A 13,676-nucleotide genomic window follows, 5' to 3' on the forward strand; every position below is an offset into this window, starting at 1 on the left:
ACCCTCTTCCAGGCAGTGCTCTGCACACTGCCCTAGTTAAAGTTATCCCCCTCTTCRTAATTTCCATGAATCCATGTGATCCATGATTATCCGTGCCATGCCTCGCACCCGCGCCCAGGATCTCTGTAGGGGCAGGAGCAGCTGGTGCGGGAGCAGCCGGTGGCCACCCCTGCTCCAGGACGAGCCTGTGCTGCTTCCTTGCATCAATTTAACKACCCGCTCTTCTTACCCACGTCTCCGCTGTCATCTCCGTTTATCCAGTTGCTGGGCCCTGCCGCGGTGCTGATCCAGGCCCCCCGATGCTATCRGTGCCCTGAGCCGCTCTGGCTGTGCAGCCTGCCTTGCGCGGGGCTGCTCCCGCCTTCCCACGGCTCTCTAGACGCGCTGAACACACACCTGCCTCGCTGACTCGCGCTGAGCCCCCACATCTCGCACGTTACAGCCAACTGAGCTGCTTTCCGCACGGTTGGCACATGACAGAGCTACTGCAGCTTCATCATAACCGTCCTGACGCGTGCCTCGGTACAGCCTGCCTTCCCAGCCCTGCCACGGACCCCAGCACCACGCCAGGGCTACAGCAACCTGCGGCGGGCAGCGTGCTGCAACCCAGAGCAGCAACCGCGGCCGAACCCAGGCGCAGCAGAGAAGGAACCGCCTCGAGAACMAAAGCAATCACTGACACCGTCCTGAATCCTGTCTTACCTCAAACCTGCAGAGGACGATCCGACAGGAATCCAACAGGAGCGCAGGGCCACGCAAGGGACACTCATGCACGGGGCAGCCCGCGCGCCCGGCAGCCGCCTCGCTGCGTGCTCACTCGGGGAACTGCTGCTACTGCTGCCCACCTCCTGCACGCCTCTGCTGCAGGAACCACAAACTCGGGGCCTCCTCGGAAGCAAACGTGACAGCCTAACCAAAGCCAGTGGAAAACCTGGCAGTGTGTTTGTTATAGAGTCCAAATAAGGCCTTTCTGTGTATGAGCCACGCGCTGTCCGAGCAGCTAATGGGGCCATGCAAAGCTTTCCGCAAGGAGAGAACCTGCTACCCCACACCCGGCTAGCAGACACCTAATTAGAATGTTTAATTACAAATTTCCTGTTCAGTACCAAGGACTACTTGAATATTAATGTAAGTTGGCTAACATGACAGAAATTATACATTAGATATCTGATTTTTAAATGCATATTCTTGCCATAAATTAAACGGAGCTAACACAGAAGTAAGTGGGGCTCACTCTCCGGGTTGGTGTCAGTTCCTGGACGCAAGCRCAGGCTCCTCCTTGTTACAGGACTGAACATGCCTACAGCTCCTCATGGAAAACATTATGGAATGAGGTCAGGACAAAGATATAAATCAGAAATCAGAACTCCTGGATTCAATGCAGTGTGCATTTCTTCCCTGCTAAAATAGTGACACAAAATAAATCTTTCAGTACCTGGAATTTAGCAATGTTAAACCTCAGAGAGTTGACAGCAAATGGAAACTACTCTTTCTTTACTACCTGGGCTGCAGACCAGCAGACACATTCACTGGTATCAGGCAGGGTCCCAGCAACAGGGCAGAGGGTTTGACCGGAGACAAGAGCGAGCCCTGAGCACGAGTTCCCAAACAGCCAGGAACGGCTACGGGAGAGGCGATTCCTTCAGCCAACAACAGGCTTTTCCTTGGCACGGTGATTCACACAACAGGAACGACTTTTTGCTTTTATGAAACACATTTTCACTCTCAAAATGCATTTTAGCATCACTCCTAAACCAGAAACTTTTGGGTGGGGAGCAAGGGAGCCGTAAGGCTCACAGGGAGGAAAGTGCTGAGCAACGTAACAGGGCTGGGGAAAACCAYGGAACAGCAGCAGCCAAGGAAGCTCCTCCTCTGCTGCTCACTTCCAAGCACGGGATGAATCTCTGTCCTGTGATTAGAGGGCAGCTTTTGAGGCTCTCCATCACTTTTCTCTCCTTTTTCCACGCAGGGCCCATCACACGGACGGGCTGACCCACGTTCCCGTCTCAGCTGCCTTGGCAGTAATCGGCCCACGTGGCGCTGCCGCCTCCCTCGCACCCCCTATGGGGAGCCCCAGCCCCCCAAGCCCTGCAGGGCAGGAAGCTCAGGGGCCACGGGCAGCAACTACAAAACAGCAGATAACTCCCTTGAGAAAACCTTGGGGCTCTCTAGGTTTCTTTTTCCCATTTTCCCATCTTTAAAGGAGGGATTGCTCAACTCCCCGGCACGGTGACGCTGCATCAGAAATTTCCTCTGAGAGGAAATCACCTCCCTAACTGGTCTTTCCTATTGCATTTGCTGGAAACATTGTTTAAAATCATCTTTTTTTTTTTTTTTTTTTTTTTTCAAACGAACCCAAAATTAACATAGTTGTTTCAAAAAACTGATGGGCAACCATGGCTGGAAGGGCTCGTGCTCTCAGCCTTGGGAATCCTCCGGACACGTCGCCTCACACGGACGAGTCTCAAAGATTCTTACACAAACCCTCTGCTAAGCTGCCTAACAAAATCCTGATTGTTCAAGCAGTTGCAAAGGGAATTAAGTTTGTCACCTCATGTTTAGGTACCAGCACTAGAACTGTTTGATAGTTAAATTCTTGCATTACTCCATTACCCATATGCTCTCTCTGACTCAAGAGTTAACAGCAAAGCTAAATTTCTTAAACCTTTTTACTTGCATGCACATTCCGACTTGCACAGCCCACCTGATTCCACCAATGCACATGTAAATGTATTCAGGCACCTGTGCTGGAGTAAGGGGCTGCCTTTCGGCCAGCTCGGACACTTTATGAGGCCACAAGCACCCCTAACTTGGCTGATGGGAAGAATAACCCCACCAAACAGCTTGGAGGAACAGAAAACCTAGGTCCAGGATGAAGTTTAAAAGAAGGACAAGGGCAGACTTGTAGAGACAGTTAAAGCCTGACAATAAGTAACATTCTAGGAGGTGGCCTAAATAATCAGAGCAAGATTTTTATGCAAAGGAAGAATGTACAGATAGAGACCTAAAAGGAAAAGGAGAAAGACAAGGAGGAGGAGGAAGAGTTACAGCAAAGCAATACACATGATGAGAAGGGGGAAGAATTTTGCAACAGCTGTGAAGGCGAATCCCGAGCATCCCAGCCATTCAGCGGGGCCTGCACACTACCTATCTGCCCACAAATCCCCATATTCACACATTCAAACGTGTCTGGGCAGGCACAAACAAGCTCATGCTGCCCCTGATAAAACAGGCAATGCAAAAGCAGCCAGTCCCATCCCAGGGTGTTTACCCTGGCTTTAATGAAAGCCCCCTGTGCTCTGTGTAACTCTCGAATATTGCAACGATGAGAAAGAGGTGATGTTGTAAATACCACATATCGGACAGGGAATTGGAGAGGACAGAAATAAGGGAGGCTGCTSTGCCCCGGGCTTCTCCGGAGCGCTGCCCTCCCCAATCCGGCAGCGCTCGGAAAGGCCGTTCTTCAAACTAACAGCCTAAGCCCAGCTCCACACAGAACCCCCGCTCCGTTATCCTTCAGTCGTACGCTGAGTTTTTCCTAGTCCTCCTCTTCCCATGCCGGAATAATGAGGGTTTTCCAAGGCCAAGGCACAGATTCAGAAGAGGAATTGTAATGCACTCTTGACTGCTACTAGTAAAAAATATRTATTTTCAATATTTGTCTTTCAAAGAACTGATCTGTCATTAACCGCAAAGCCTGAGAGATGCTGCTAGTAACAGAAATCTTGCAATGAGAGACTGTCTTTCCAAGGACCATCTGATTAATGTCAAGAAAAGAAAAGTTAAGAATTCTTGTATTTTGATAAAACTTTTACTGAATGCTTTAACAGGGGATTCTGAAACCTACAGCTGACCTACATTCAAACTTTTTGTTTTCAATTTTGGTATTTTAAATAAAGTTTAAAAATCAACTCGCCCTGATTGTGCTACTTTTTTTCTAGTAATTTTCCTGGGGGGAAAAAATGTCTCTTTTCATAGCATAACCATTCCTGTGTACCTTATTGCTTTCTACAGTAAATGAGAAATCAAGCTCTTCTGTTGGGGAATTGTTACTATTTTGAGAAGAGATATTTGGGAAGCATCAAAACTGATTCAAATTGAAAGTGAGAAGAACTGAGCAACGAAGCTCAGAGGCTGCAACAGAGGCTGTCTTATACCTACCTGCCTTCCTATCAGCTGCCTCCAAGACCTCGGTTTAGGAGCTATTCCTAAAGTTTATGTTCAAGACAATGATTTAGAACTAGGGTAGAAAAACAAGGGAACCTGTTGGCACAAACAGCCAACAYACAAATTTTTACTAAATCCTTCATTTTATAGCAAGAGACTCACTATCCCCTTGCACGCACATGCAGACCCAGAGTTGGCTGGTTTTGTCAAGAGTCTCTGAAATAATTTTAAGGTCTTCTTGAAAATTAATTTCTAAATGAAAAACACCGAAAACTTGTACTTGGAGCTCCCTGATGGTCCCTGAAAGTGTCAGTCAGAAGAGAGGCCTGAACCGAGAATCAAATAAAAACCCCTTGGGGCACTGGCTCCAGCACAAGTACACGCAGCAGTAACAAGTGGCTTCTACCTTACCTACATATTAATTAATTAAAGAAATTAAGCACAAAATAAGCAGCAGCACAGCTCTGAGTATATTTGAGAGCAATTATTCAGTGCCRGACTGGTTAGAAAACCCTCTGGTGCAATGAAATACCTAATTGAAAACAACACAGGGCTGCCCGTCCCTCTTGTTGATGCTCCCTGCTACTGTTCCCCTCCAGCCCAGATGGAGAACCCGGGCACCGCTCAGGAACTGTGGTGCTCCARGGAAAATCCTGGAGTCACCTCTCCAGGCCGCCCACAGGGGAGACCTGACAGCTTTTCCAGTCGGGAACGACCTCAAGGATTCCCTGCTGCACTGTCCGTGTCGTCGTGCGAAGGCAGGCAAGACAATGACCCCCAAAACAAGGAAAGGAAACCCAGGCTACCCAGCTCCTGCTCCAATATTTTCCCAAAATGTATCTTCACTAAGTTGCAGGAAGAGGGTGCAGATGGGAAGCGCAAGACACGCGACGCTAATATCTTTGTCTCTGAACTTGCAGGTGTTCCAGCAATGTGAAATTCAACGTCCCTGCTTGTGATACTGAAAAAACTAGGCTGGAAGGGGCTGCTGGAGGTCACCTCATCCAGAAGCAACCTGCCCAAGTGATTAATATACGCGCGACCACGAAGCCTGCAACACTGCTCTTTAAAATAAAGATAAAACCAAGTTTCAGGGCATTTTTTTTTTTCTTTATGGCTTGTCACTCCCACAGAAATGTGCTAGACTCTCTCTGATACACAGAAGATCAGTAAACACTTTTTTGTAAGTACTACCAATTACTGTGTGCTAAGAAGCTCTTAAAAACTTYCCCAAGAACAAGAAGTTTTAATAACCCACAGGCAAGGAGCATCGTGACATCGCAGGCAGAGCTGCCTTCAAACAAACTTCTAATACATTTAATCTAAACTCATCTCTTTGGGGTCTTCAGCCATAGCAGCTGCAACACATTCAGTATAACATTAAAGGGTACTTAGTGAAAAGAAGACTCCAGGTGACCACGTCCACTCTTCTTAACGAACGACAGCGACTCTGTAAACTAACAAGACACTGAGAATAAATATGACAATGGCAGCAAGTCTTTAAAATGTCTTCAGATATGACTGTTCTGATCCTGACCATCAGGAGGATTTTAATCTCAATACTTTTAAGGCTTTGAGAAGGCTGTTAGACAATCAACGCTGAGAGCCAGCGCAGAGCAGCAGGGTCGCACAGMGCAGGAGCGGCCCGAGCCGGCTCCCAGCCCCGGCTGGAAGCGCGGAGCAGAGCGTCCAGCAGCAGCAACGGGCAGGGAAGGCAAGAGGGCCCCTCCGATCTGGGCACAGGGCCACCCCAGCCCCAGCAGCATCGCCCGCCTCCGTGCCAGGCCCAGGCCCTTCATCCCGCTCGGAGCTGCTCACGAGCGGCCGTCGGGTCTCCATGCCTTCCCTCCTGCCCGTTCCTCTTCAGCGCCCACCTATTAGGCAATAACTTTAAATTACAGCCCTGCTTGACGTGCTCCTCTATTAGTACAGCAGGGAACAGAGCAGGGAAAACAAAGGCAGAAAAAAAARTCCCTAATGGGCACTGTTATTGCCAGGGCCGGGTGATTTACAGCAYGGCTGCAAGGCTCTGCTATCATCCCTGCTTCTGGCAAGAGTGCTCCAGGGAGGGTGGCCTTGCAACGCAGCACAGCGCCCTCCAGAAGCCCAGTGCTGTGGGACACCTTAAAAAGCACCTTAGGGGTCCCATGGAACAACAATAAAAAGTACTCTCCAGAAAAGGCTGCCCTCCTGACAGCATACGTGCAACCTCATGGTGTTCTTCCACCACTGCTACAATCACACACACTCCTTACTATAGAAAAAGGCAAAGCAAAACCTGAACGTTCAGCTTCAAAAAGGACCATCTACCTGCTCAGCTGGAGCAGCACAAGAATCCTCCACATCTTTTCAACCCCAGCTTCCAACTACAAAAGCCAGCAGCACGTGACAGACACTGCGACCTGGAGCACTGCGGACTCGGCCCACCGGCCAGGACAGGCGGCCCCATAAGAGGCAAGCGATTCGCACCCACACAGAGTAGTGAGGTTCTCAGGAACAACGACTGAGAGATAAATAACTTAAAAGTTCACCARCTTAATGGATCTAATCTATGCACTGATTGTATTATTACTCCTTTTTCTCTTCCTGTGTCAACTGCACACTTTGAAACACAATTAAAAACAATCTGAGGGCACTTAAACACTCCCATTGATTTGTTTCCAGGATTTTCAGCTGCATGAAAATATTTAAAAGTCTGCCTTTGAATTGCATATTTAATCATCTTTAGGTTGTACAGCACAGAAGGAAGACTAATATCCTATTTAGCACTGTGCTGTCAGAACCCAGGCCYCCGTGTAGCAGAACAAGCCTCTCAGCCTAACATCTGCGATTACTCTTAGCACCACTCCTGAGCATGCAAACACACATCAAAAGGCATCAAAGCTGCTCCCTGGGCCACAGCCCCATCCCTCCTCCTACAAAACCTTCAGACCACAAAGCCTCTCAAGCATCACACAGACTACTGGATCCAAGGCTTTAACCCATCTTTGCACACCTACCCTTGCCCTGGGRGCACATGCTGATATACAAATACTTGACAAGTGCACGAGGTCAAAACTTCTCTCTTTCTCCCCAAAAGAACTTATTTTCCTCCGTCTTTGATCCTTCTTCAATATATTAAATGCTATATTATAAGACATAATATATTATATGCTATGCTCATCTCTGGGCTTGCCAGGTAAGAGACAACAAAGTAGTGTAAAATCAGCCGGCTTAGGTCACTGAAGGYGACTGGATAAACATCTCTGTTTTGTTGTTAAACGCACCAAACACATATTAAACACACAGGCATCAAACAACAGTATAAACTGGAAATAAGAAGTACTGAGGAAAGCCACCCAGCCGTTCCGCGGGCCATTTCCAACACGTAGAGGAGCTTCAGCTGCTTTGATCCAAGCAGCTTTTGCTATTCCCATGTAGCACTTCAAATAGTGAGCTCACTTGTTTTTTTCCTAACCACAATCCTATTAAAAAAATCATATACTAGTCTTCATTTTCAGTATTTATAACATAATAAAAAAAATCTTTTTAACAAGCCTCTACTGAAACRTGAGTGAAGCACTGCAACAGAGCACACAAAGCCAGCACAAGCTGGCAAGAGGAGAGGGAGGGCAKCTCCCTTCCCTCCAGGGAATGGCTCCAGGCCCACAGGAAGAGGAAAACCGACGCTCTGCCAATTCTGGGCAATTCAGACCCAGCACCTACTAGTACCCAGGAGGGCTGGGACAAGCGACGTTCATGGCACTGTCCCAGATTACTCTGGATCTCTGGAAAGCTCTGCTCCTCCAGAGGAGGAAATGCAGCTTCTCTTGCTTAACCTCCCTGCGCTGCAGATGAAGATGATCCTCGTCATCACATACCCTTTGCAAGCTAACAAATGCATGCAGGGAATTACCACAGTGAAGCTAATGATACAATTAAAACCATCCTCAATTGGCAGCAAGCATTCTGAAAACACCACGGGTGCGCTCGCAATGAATGATCTTGGAGGAAGTTTTCCTTCAACTCCTGAAAGAAGAGCAGACCCRAATAGGAAGGCCCTTCCCTCCTGCACTCAGTTCAGCTAAAAGACATTCCATAAATGCAAAGAGAGACAAAAATTACTTTTTAAAGATCACTGTTAAAATTAGTTTTAATTACTGTTTAAAACTACTGTTGAAATTGACTGTTTAAAAGCAGCTGGGGTGGTTAGAGTCGCTGCGCCCTAGTGCCAGCCGCKACCTCTCTGCTGGGGCCTACAGCTCCCGGAGCAAAGGTACAGGAGCGGATCCAGGGGATCCGGGAGCACGTTCCAGGCCCCGCAGAGGCCGGGCAGCCACAGACCCCCTGCACGAGCAGCAGCCTTGGCCTGCCCAGGCCCCGACCCGCCACCCATGGGCACCAGCCCCGTGAGAAACCCACYGTCCCCGCGTGCCACGGAGGGGCAGGATCATGGGAAGGACCTAGACCCGATTTGTTGTCATAGACTAAGGCAACCATCAGGTGTCTGTCCCGTGTCTTCTAACCAAGGCAAGTCGGCCCTACTCCGAATGCTTTTCTGCTTCATGCTCTGCCTTTCCAAGGCAGCATGGCAATCACTGCATGTAAATCAAACTGATTACTCCTGTATTGCTTATGTTTACAAACATTACCTGGAAACACAGTATTCAGAGAATTCAGTTTAACAGAACTGAGATAAGCTTATCTGCTTTTCTCCTCCCATAAACACCCTCTATATATGCATATATAGAGTGTGTGTATATACATATATGTAGTGTCTGTGCATGTGTGTCTATGCATGTATTTGTGCATTTTGACAGCCCTCTGGCAGTGCAGTTGCCACCCTGGGCTACTAGACCATAACGCTATGGGTGCGCAGGACGCGCTGTGGTGCCCCGTGCTCGCCCCGCAGCAGGCACCTACCTGAGTCGCAAGATCTTTTGGTTGGTGTGGTTAAGGAGGCATGAGCGGTACCTGTGCATGGCCCACCTGGAAACAGAGAACATCCTAAGTCTCGCAGTATCAGCTGGTATTTAAYATTCACAACCACGTCACGTTTATGCACAGAACACAGAAACACTGAGGATCGCTCGTGTCTTGGAAAGAAGGTGCAGGGCAGTCCCAGGTTTCAGTGTTTTCTTCCCATGAAATCTGAACGTGTCCTGCGCTCAGAAACCAGGTGAGAAGTTGGAGGGAAAAGACAGATGTTACAGTTCATTTTAAAAGACATTTTAAAAGATATTTAAATGACTTTTTTTTTTTTTTTTTAAATACACGTTGCAATTGTAATATTTCCAGTATTAGGAAAGGTGCGATTCAYGTTGGAGCAAAGCTAGAAGTTTATTTCATTAACCCACAAATAACACACTGGGGGACATCACTTCTCRGCTTCCACGAGACCTTATCAGCAGCGTAATGATTTTGCCCTTTATCCTGCCCCGTGCCTTCCAGTGCTGCACATGCACTGCCCAGCAAGCGGCTCCCACCGGCACGTGCTGCTGCTGGGCCCTTCCCGCCGCTGCGGCATCCGCGTGGCGGCGGCTGCTCTGCGGCGTCTCCACGTGCAGCAGCACCCAGGAGGAGCCCTCCAGGGACCTCGTTARGCCCAATTCTCTGCACTCAGCGACTTGCAGCAAGAAATAAATAAAAATATAAATAAGCAAAAAATCCAYGTAGCGAAGCCAAGACAAACTGACAGTGGCATTACCAGCACTAACAGCCTTGATAATTGGATATTATAAATCGGATGATGTTRGAGAGCCTGAAATGAGGTTAGAGCCAGCAGAGCTTGGCTACTGGAACATCAATAACCAAGTTTGCCCTGGACTGCTGGCAACRCAGCAGCATCGTGCTGGCAGCACAGCAGAGCTGAGTGTAATGACAGGAGGAGCTTAACACAAGCCTGTCCAGCCYCCAAACAGGCCCCCCCGAAACCCGTTTTCTCCCTATTCACCCAGCATTAGCACAGCTGGAAACACAGCGCGGGGCCCTGGCCGCYGGCTTCCCCCCTGCACACAGATCCTACAAATCTGGGTTGGTAGCAGAGCCATCTCTCACCCCTTGCCTCTCTCTCCGAGTTGCTCCCACTCCGTTCTGCTGTTCTGTTTTTCTGCAAGGAGCAGGTGCTGGGGAGCTTCACGTGCAGGGTAACCCCGCAGCTCTGCGGCACCACAAGGAGCCTTTGTAGCCGGGAGCGGAGCACGCGGGAGAGCAGCCTCAACGCGCTGGGAAACRCACACGGGAGCGGGAACTGGCGCTTGCAGCTTCCCAGAAAAGCACTGAAAAAACCTGGAATGTTCTGTTTGCTCAGGCATCCTGAGCCTGGATGTGGTGCTCACCCCACATCTACAGACCACTTAGTAACAGTGAGAAATCGTCAACGCCAAATCATTTTTTTCTCTTTTAATTTTACTGGGCTACAATATAAAAGTGGAAATATCAGTTTGATTTACACTGGCATCACTAAACACTTTGGTGGGCACTGGAAGGTCACACATTTCTAGCTTCCAACATAACCCAGCGTCTGTAGGCTGCATAGCTATATAAAACTTAATACCCCGACCTCCTACTCTGTGTCTGGTTAACAGAATAAAGCAGAGCTCCTCCTCCTCCTCCCTGCTTCTCCCCCTGGATACCCTTTCCAGGGATCAGCACACCTTTTCCAAACAGCAGCTGCTGACCAACAGTAACATATTTCCAAGAGGAGGGAATTAGAAGTCCAAAAACACCAAATACTACCGTAGAAAATCCGGAATTTGACCACAAAACACTCAAGTCTGGTGAAATTGAAGCTCACTGGGAAGTATTTACTGACCAGAGGAGATGCAGACTGGACCAAAACCCACTTTATACAAGAATGCAATGCCTAAGAGTGTGGTAATACATGAAAATAATTCTAGATAGCACAGAACCTTGCAAAGAAACTGTGAGCCAGACAGTGAATAAACAAGACAGTGAAGGAAAMAGAAATGGGTTAAAGCAACCTGAGGCTCACTAACCTCTGCTGACAGCAACATAAGCACTTTKGAGCCCTGCTTTGAGCTTTCAGTGCCACGGCAGTTCCTGCCCCAGAGAAGCCCCCAAACTCCCCACATGTAACAGCTGCCAGAAGGTAGTCAGGACAAAGCTGAATATCCAGAACCTGGAGAGTGTGAATCTCTGGGATACAGACAGTGTGAATATCCAGGGCCTGGAGAGTGTTACTGCTCTTTGCCATGCGGGAAGGAACCCTGCTTCAGAGCCAGCTAAACTACTAATCAAGCCGTGCATTTGCTGAACTGCTGCAGACACAATCTAATTAATCTACCCAATTGAGTYTGAAAACAGCCATTGATTACAAGCACAAATACATAAACAAAAGGTAATCTAAATCTCTAATTTCTGTCGAGGCAGATGGAATGCACTTTCTTTGGGGAAAGAAAGAACACCCAACCCTTCTAATACTTAAGAACTACTTCGTTTACGCTCTCTGCAGCAAACGCAGGGTGATTCCAGTTGCATCCCCGCTAAACAGGTAAGAGGACCACACCGCACACAAACRTATCCTTTTTAAAACCCAGCTCTACGTATCTGCCACTGCCTATTTCTGCGGCCCTTCATCCACAAGCACCTTCTGCAGGACAACAGGGAACGGATGGCTCCCTCGGGCACAGGGGAGTGCCTGGAGGCAGCGCAGGGCCTTCTATTGCTGCCCGCCTCCAGCTCCTCAGCCAAGGCGCTTTCCCTCAGTTTCCCCATTTGTCCTCATACCTTCCTACTTTGTAAGGTATTCTGAAGTGGAAAATTGTACTTTGGAAACCTGCTGTTAAGCCACGTTGTTATAAATACTTCCTCAGGACTTCAGGACATGTGCAGCTCTTGCCAACACTCTCCTTACCCCATAGCGCTTCTGCTTCATGTTCCCTGGGGTTCTGTCACTTCAATAAATGGGATCCTGGGATACACTGCTTAGTCTGCACTGTGAAGGGAACCACAGTGAACAGGGGGCTATCCTACTGGCAGTCATTAGGCTTCAGAATTATCATGAAATATCTGTGAGAAGATTTAATAAACCTATGATTATCCAACTATCYGATATGATTTCACTGATCTACACACCAAATCTCTCCAGCTTAAACGTGTAACACGCAAGAGCCAGAGCAGTTCCTTAAATGAAATTGGAACTGCAGGGATTAGGCTGAAATGTGCAGAGAAATCTTTGTGCTGTTCCACAGTGATAAAGGTGACACTTYTAATAGAAATCTGAATTCAAGAGGGGGAGGGAAAAAAAGTCTAACCTCCTCTATGTGCTACACTGGCACCTAAGACTAGGGGCATTTCCTAAGAGCTGACTGAAACATCCCACAACTCAATGCACCTYTACAGCTGAAACTCACAAAAAAAAAGTGCATGCATGTGTCAGTGCTAGGAGTTTATGGAGAAACTTAAAGTTATTATGTTATCCCCTAAGCTGCACCTTTGTCACATATATGGGTGCAAGTTTAATTGCAATATTAAATCCTGCGGCCAGGCAACAGGCTAGCGTTGCAGCTCAGCACAATTTTAATAGCTGCTGCTTTCTTCTCGTCCGGAGAAACCCCCAAAGAGCAGCGTGAGAAGAAAGCAGGCTGGCAACTCGGGAAATTACCTTCTGCAGCCGCCTGTGACCAGCGGGACAAGAAGAGCGGCCGGCTGGGCCTGCGTGCGCGGGCCATTATCAAAGGGTATACGCCCCAATTCCTGCCTCGCTGCTCGCTGACAGTTCCCTTTGGCAACGATTAGAGAAAAATCRGGAAAAAAAGGCTCGTACTGCAACATGCAGCTGCATTCTCCAAGGCGGGACTTTTTCTAAAAAAGGCGTATACGATAGATCTGGGTATGTAGGATTCATTTTCATCCAGGACCCRTTTCATCCATCCATTTCATTTTAAAAAGCATGTACCTTCATTCAGAAGGCACAAAACACAACTAAGACGGCCGCAGTAATAATGCCAAATGCTGAGTATTTCCACAGGACACATGGGAAAGTTGTCAGCCTCTGGTTCTGCTGATAAACCCAGGCCAAACTCAAATGATGTCGTGTATTTATAAACCATTATTTATAAATCAGTTATAAATCAGGTTATAAATCCTGGGCATGGTATCTCAGACATGGCCCTTCAACAGAAAAGCACATCTACGCATTCTGCACAGGGTTTGATGACAAAACTGACATACAATTTTTTTTATATCCACTAAACAGAAAAAATGGCTTTTTTAGCATGATGGCCTTAGTGAGTTTTTCCGTGGTCAGAATTTTTACGCTAGCCATGAAGTTCATCTAGTGAGTCTCTAAAGAGAGTCATCAGTCACCCCTTCACCAGGGCTCTTTTACAGAAGCCCAGTACATCTCCATCCCAGATGCAATAGGCTGCATGTGCACAGCTTAACTTCCAAATAGTTTCATAATTAAGGAATTTTAGTGCTTGCCGCACATCCAACCTCTTAATAAAGTGAGGAGTGTTTTAGAGCATTCTGTAAAGCTGCCTTGAAGATTGTGCACTTACACAGTC

General features: G+C 47.9%; 1 protein-coding gene across 5 annotated transcripts in view; it reads right to left on the reverse strand.

The window, feature by feature from the left end:
* Positions 1-13,676, reverse strand: part of ZFAND3 (zinc finger AN1-type containing 3) — a 118,781-nt gene that overhangs the window by 17,137 nt on the left and 87,968 nt on the right. For all 5 annotated transcript variants that reach the window (XM_026034033.1, XM_026034030.1, XM_026034029.1 and 2 more), the window contains one exon: positions 9,070-9,135. In XM_026034033.1, the coding sequence (XP_025889818.1) occupies positions 9,070-9,135 (66 nt within the window). The remainder of the gene's footprint in view (positions 1-9,069; positions 9,136-13,676) is intronic.

This window comes from Nothoprocta perdicaria, unplaced genomic scaffold (assembly GCF_003342845.1).
Source record: "Nothoprocta perdicaria isolate Ctin4 unplaced genomic scaffold, notPer1 scaffold_139, whole genome shotgun sequence".
NCBI lineage: Eukaryota > Metazoa > Chordata > Aves > Tinamiformes > Tinamidae > Nothoprocta > Nothoprocta perdicaria.